The sequence below is a fragment of the Trachymyrmex cornetzi genome, unplaced genomic scaffold (assembly GCF_001594075.2).
Source record: "Trachymyrmex cornetzi isolate Tcor2-1 unplaced genomic scaffold, Tcor1.1 scaffold1754, whole genome shotgun sequence".
Lineage (NCBI taxonomy): Eukaryota > Metazoa > Arthropoda > Insecta > Hymenoptera > Formicidae > Trachymyrmex > Trachymyrmex cornetzi.
This window is the reverse complement of record NW_017296369.1, coordinates 12,645-19,656: the sequence shown is the minus strand read 5'-3', so window position 1 is coordinate 19,656 and position 7,012 is coordinate 12,645. Positions and strand designations below refer to the sequence as shown.

The window sequence follows — 7,012 nt, the reverse complement described above, 5'->3', positions numbered from 1 at the left end:
GAGCCTGCGTGATTTCGATCAAATACTTCATTGTGAGGTTGAGAGACACTGTTTGACATCTCGTGTGATTTTGGAGCATTGGCAACGTAAATTGACCTTCGAGTTATAAATCTAGATCGCAGTTTTACGTACATCATCACAAATTATTGTTTCATACAAATTTCATAGTTTTTTTATGTTACAAGCACTGGTTTGGAAGCACGTAGTCGTTCGAGTAATCGCCATATCTATCGATTATTGGGACTAGATGGGCCGAAAAAAGTTCTTGTAAATCGAATAATAATGTACCCAAAATTCAAATAAAAAAACTAGATCCGTAATTGTTATTATCTAGATATTTTACGGACCAGTAATCGTCATAGACATAGTCGAGTTGATAAATAGATACGCAAGCAAATAAAGGATGTCGATCATTGGATCATTTCTATGTCGATAACTGGTACATCTAGAACAGAGATCGGCACTACTCGAATAAAAACTAATTTTACAATCCTTTTCTGTTGAAACAGCTATTAATATTTATTGAAAATTTGTAATAATGATAGTTCTGAAAAAAAATGAAATATAAAAAAATATAAAAATATATATATTATATATTTTATAAAAAATTATAAAATATATAATTATAATATGTATATATTAATTTATGTGTCTGAATCATTCTATCGTTCGTGTATGCGATCGTTAAACACTATAGCGATTTGTGGGACATACCCATGACGATTATTGGGCAAACCGTTATGGCGGCATGGCGATAACTCGTACATTTGCGCCTTTTAATTTTTACAAAGGATTTTATCAACAGTAGGTATAAGAATTATAGAATGACGTTTTTATTCATCACAAAAAATTGATTTAAAATAACCTAAAATAAGAGTCATTCACTTTTCAATTTGAAAAATATAAATTTGCAAAGTCAAGCGTTTTGGTTAACGTGACGATTACTGGGCCAACTATCTTAATATAAATAAATATTATTTCATATTATATGTACATTAATTGCATCTAATTGCATGTTTATAATTATTAATACCAGTGTTGGAACGTATATATTGATAAAAGGGTTGAGATACGGTATCTAGATACTCTCTCTTTAGCTGTACCTAAATGCGTTAATAAGGATCTAGGTAACGCATTTTGGTACAGCTAAAGTATCTAGATACCGTATCTTGATACTTTTACCTAGATACGTTCCAACTAGCGATGGGATTAAGTATCTTACACGTAGGTTCGAATCTGTTAAAGAAGTTGCGAACTCTCTCAGATTACTTCGAAATAGCAGTACTTCCAAGTAGATTCGAACCTAAATGAAATAGGTTTGAACCTCTATGAATACCTCGAAAAATAAAAATAGTACTTCCAAGTGGACTCGAACCTAAACGGAATAGGTTCGAACATTCTATGAATACCTTGAATGCACAGATCATTTGAATTTCTGTTCGTTAATAACTCTGTTCGAGTACTACTTGTAAAAGATTCGATGTTGTACGATAAAAAGTACTTTGTAAGTATATTTTGAATCTTGCAGGTACTCGTAAGATTCGAAACCAGTAATTTTTGGGATCAATTACTTTGCAAGTATGAAGTATGAAATATTATTTCGTGTGTGAGTATTTCTCGAATCCTAGAAAATAAAACTAAATTATTGAATTTGACTCGAATTTTTAAGTACATATTGAATTCCATCCCATCTCTAGTTCCAACACTGAATAATACATATTCCATATATTTATACATACATATATCTATATATATACATTTTTTCTTAAATAGACATTCTCTAAGATTACTATGATATTTACCTGATTGATGGAGAAATCATAGGAGTTCCTCGACTAACTGGAAATTCAACTGATGGGTATAAATTAGCAACTTGTGGTTGTGAACCACAATTATAAAGCTTTCCAATTCCTTGTAGAATTGTATTAATATTATTTTCGATTCGTCGCGTTAATACTAAGTTTGTCACGTTTAGAGGTAAAGAGCTTGTCAAAACGTGGTGTAGAACATCGTCTGGTGCGATTTCGATGACCACAGCGTTACTTGGAATTAGTTCCGTTGTTTGTGAAAAGAGGACTGTGTTTAATATACTTTGAGTGTGATAGTCTGCCGATGATAACTTTGATGTTGAAGTAAACCATTTGGTGCGAGGTATAGAAGTGCTAATCCACTTTGAACTCCGTTTGTTGGGGGATGGTATTATTTTATTTAAACTAAGTAGAAGCTGACTTTTCGCGGATACAACGTAAGAACTGTGAAACGGTATGTTGCAGTTGATCTTCTTCACATAAATGTTGTTGACCTGATTATAAAAAAATTCAACACATGCAGCTGTAGCAGATTATGGCATAAAATTAATTTTTCAATGCTTTAAAAACTTAAGTATATTTTTAATCCACTAACTAATATGAACTATTTTTAATTTTACCTGTAATTTTTTCATAAATTCTTTTATAGATTCTTTTGGTCCACATACGATGTTGCTGTTTTCGCTATTGTAGCATACTATTTCAATATCCGCTGGACATATATTTCTAACATACTCATGATTAATATTGACAACCGCCATCGAGCTATGAATTATTTTTCCTTCGGTACATGCCAAACCGATAAAGTATGCTGATAAAATAGTTTGTTCAATAGTGAGACATTTATCTGCGTATGCACAACCAAGTTCACCGGCAGAATGACTAATTATGTAATCGGGAGTAATTCCTAAGGATGTTAGGAGATCTACTAAGCCAATCTACAAATATATATATATATATATATATAAAATTTTATAGGTGGATAATTTATACATGTATAATTTTTATTATTGATATAATAATAAAATGTAATGAAACATATTCAATTTCATTCTAGTTCTTATGGAGAATAACAATATTAGGAAGCGTATGTGTTTTACTGACAGATATAGGCTGCGGTCCACTTAGTGCTTCAAAGCATTTGTAGCACTGATATGACTGGTCCATTTGATGTTTCGGAACGCTCCCAGCAACTCTGATTACGTCATCAATACATCATCGTTTTTGCTCTCACTTCGCTTCAACTGCCTCATCTCGGGAGGTGGGTTGGCTGGAGCGTTCACGTAGCAATTGTAGCATTCGAAATAGTAATGGACCAATCGGAGCGTAGCGTTTGGAGCATAACGTTCAGAGCATTTGGAAGAAGCAAGTGGACTGCAGCCATAATATTATTGATACTTTTATATATATAAAATAATAAATTCTTTACTTGAATAGCGACGATTCCGAGAAAAGCGTTCAACCTGTTTTCGCATATGCTTTCTTCCATTTTTGTCATAATGTCTATGACATTTATACCATACGGCTTTAAAATATCATCGCACCTTCTTATCGCTTTAGCAAAGACATGGAACTTTAATAAGTTTCGACCTAATGAGATTTTAGTTTTTAAATTATATCATTTTGTTATTTAAGTACGCAATTTATTAATAAAATATGAAATATCGAGTATATACCCATTCCTGGCCATTGCGAATCTAAGGCTGAAAATATAAACCACACAGGTCTTTTCACGCCCTTACAATTTCGAATTTCCTTTATGGGATCTTGTTGTAAGGTATTCTGCAATATAGTGTATCCTCTCCATGGATGACCGTTTATATTATCTGCATGGATATCGTGTAATAAGCGAACATATTCTGCATCTATTGGAAGGTTAGCAATCTGTAATAATAAATTTTTTTAAATTGGAACACAGTATCTGTAATTGCTCAAAGTAGTATCGAAATATTTTTGAAAAATCTATACTAACGTCATTTAAAAACAATTTTACTGATTCTTCAGTGCGTCCAGATACTATGACAAGCCTAGGTAAGTCATCATTTGGTGTTCCATTATTGATTTTTAGTTTATCATTCCACTTTAATAACATGTGAGCATTGGATCCTCCAAAACCGAAAGAATTAATACATACATAACCGTTTTTAAGTGACAATGGTTTTTGGACTACACAAATACAGCTATTTCTCAAAGCATCTATATCTTTCCTTGGCGTTGTATAATTGATATTTGGTGGAACAGAACCAATTTCGAATGCTATTATTACCTAATAGTTATAATAACAGTTCTAAAGTATGGATTTGAATGAATTTATAAAATGTCGATTAATTACACATTATGTACATGAGCAGTTTGATAAGTCAGTGACTTTTTAAAAGAAGACTACGTTGAAAAATAAATCAAATTTTGGTAAAAAAGCAGCAATATATTGGGTACGTGGGAATAAGTTTCCGCCCTTTTTGAAAAGGAAAAGATGTGTTTATTTAAACAAATCTATATAAGTGAGTTTATTCAAAGTATGCTTCTTCGGAAGCGACAACTTTCTCCCACTTTTCCTGTAATAAACGGATTCCTCGAATAAAAAAATCTGGTTCTTTTGAAGCGATCCATTCATCAAGCCATTTTTTGATATCTTCATAAGAATTGAATCGTTCTCCAGAAAGGGCCGATTGCATGGATCGGAACAAATGGAAATCTAAAGGAATAATATCCGGTGAATACGGCAGGTGGGGCAGAATTTCTCACTTTACTCCTCCCAAGTATTTCTTGACCGGTTTTGCAACGTGTGGCCTAGCGTTGTCATGTAACAGAATCAGCTTGTTGTGTCAATTGTCCCATTGCGGTCGTTTTTCTTTCAAAGCTTGATTTAAACGTATCAGTTGTAGTCGACAACGATCGCCAGTGATGGTTTCGGACGGTTTGAGCAGCTCATAATATATAACACCTCTCTGATCCCACTAGAGGCACAACATAATCTTCGAAGCAGGGATATTTCCGTTTTGGCGTTGATGGACCTGGTTCACCTGGTTATCGTAGTAGATCCATTTTTCATCGCCAGTTACGATACGATGTAGAAAACCTTTCCTTTGTTGTCGTTGACGAAGCATCTCGCAGATGATCAAATGTCTTTCCATGTCTCTCTCTTTCAATTTGTATGGTACCCAATTTCCTTCTTTTTGCATCATTCCCATTGCGTGTAGACGTTTTCTAACAGTGGATCTATCAACATTTAATTATATAACATTAACTCTTTTGACAACCTATCGAGCGATAAACATGAATCTTCTTCGAGTAATGCTTGCAATTCTGCATCTTTAAATTTTTTCGGTGCACCTTCGCATTCTTTGTCACGCACGTCAAAATCACCACTGTTGAATCTCCGAAACCATTCTTTACAACTGGTTTTCGATGGAGCATGCTCACCGTAAACATCTACGAGCAAACGATGCGATTCTGCAGCACTTTTCTTTAAAATAAAATAATGGAGTAAAACTTCCCGCAAATGTTGCTTTTTTGGAATAAATTCCGACATCTTCAACGTCTTCTTCTTCCTCTTCTTCTTAGTCTTTTTTACGTTTCGGACGAATGCCAACTATTGGGCTCAAAAGTTTGAACACAAACCTTTCAAACACATGTGTTGCCGTTCTGTCAAACACACAAGCATTGCTACTAACGACATCTTTCTACAATGGGCGGAAACTTATTCTTATACCCAATATAAGAATTACTAATTTATTAAACTATATCAAACAAAAATAAATTTTATAATAATAGACAAAACCGAAAACACCATTTATTTTACCTTAGCAATCTGATTAAAACCACTCGCAGGTTCAGAATGCCCAAGATTAGATTTCACGGAGCCAATCATTAATGGAGTTTCTCTATTTTTACAAAAAACATTACAGATAGCATTAATTTCTGGAGGATCGCCAGCTACGGTACCGGTACCATGTGCTTCGACATAGTCCAAACAAGATGTTGGTATTTTGCACTCCTTATAAAATTCGTTTAACAAGGTATATTGCATTTGAGATGAAGGATATGTTATTCCTTCTTCTTTGTAACCATCGCTGTTTAATTTTACATGGGGACATATGGCATAAATCCTCTTAGCATTTTTTGCTTTTTGAAGATATACTACTGAAATTGTTTCGCTACGCGAATAACCGTTAGCAGTTGTATCAAATGGTCTGCAATAACCGTCGAGTGATAAAACACCTAAAAAGTATAGTAAGCATATTTGAACGTGTGTATAATGAATTATGTTTAAATCAAAATGATCATTTTCATGATATTTTCAAATATGGTATTTTTCAGTTTTTAAATACGTTGTTAGAAATGTTTTTATTGGAATTATATATTATAGTTTTTGTAAATAATTTTTTTAAATTTATTTTTTGTAAATGAAGAATGGTTTGCGTGATTCTCTAAATATTATTATTATTATTTATTATGTATATATATATAGTATACACAAATAGTAAGGCACCAGCAATACTGCTGCTACTACGCCCACTAGTAAACTATTCAATTAAAGAAATACAGAGGTACAGAAATACATAATTGATTACCGCACAACATACAATATTTATATAATTAATGCAAAAAAAAAATGTCATGCCTATTGTATTATAAGACTACCAAATAAAAATACAAAGTATAAATATTTATAATACCAAGTCGAGCGAATTGCAGGTTTATTATGGAATAAAGACATAATTGTGCTGTTCCAATTATTGCGTCTTCACATTTGCCTGACATGATACATTCATAACCAACGGCTAGAGCATGATGGCTAGAACTGCATGCTGTATCGACAGTATAAGATGGTCCTTTTAGATCCAAGCAATACGAAATCATATTTGCCGTTGCAATTTCCGTACATAAATAATAGATTCAGTAGATTCAATCATTTCTGCGGTAATAAAATATTTATTTTAGGTGACACCTTATCTATTTTGATGTCTTTTAGATATCTATGTTGTAGGGGAGAGTGTCCCGAGTGATTCTCTGCAAGAATTAAGTGGGGGGATAACATTGATTTAGGAAATATAGTAAATTAAAGTTGTATAATATGCAAAGAATAATATTGGGATAAGAGATATATTACGAAAATTAAATTTGTATATGCTGTACTAATCTCTTAAAGAATGTAAACAATCATCCTTCTCCTCTTGCTTAGGGGTGCACAACTTCTACGC

At 32.9% G+C, this 7,012-nt stretch overlaps 1 protein-coding gene across 1 annotated transcript in view; it reads right to left on the bottom strand.

The window, feature by feature from the left end:
* Positions 1 to 7,012, bottom strand: part of LOC108759248 (fatty acid synthase-like) — a 37,778-nt gene that overhangs the window by 26,527 nt on the left and 4,239 nt on the right. Inside the window, 7 exon segments of the mRNA XM_018504594.1 lie at positions 1,803 to 2,302; positions 2,429 to 2,746; positions 3,238 to 3,398; positions 3,485 to 3,692; positions 3,781 to 4,074; positions 5,611 to 6,029; positions 6,488 to 6,702. Coding sequence (XP_018360096.1) covers positions 1,803 to 2,302; positions 2,429 to 2,746; positions 3,238 to 3,398; positions 3,485 to 3,692; positions 3,781 to 4,074; positions 5,611 to 6,029; positions 6,488 to 6,702 — 2,115 coding nt within the window.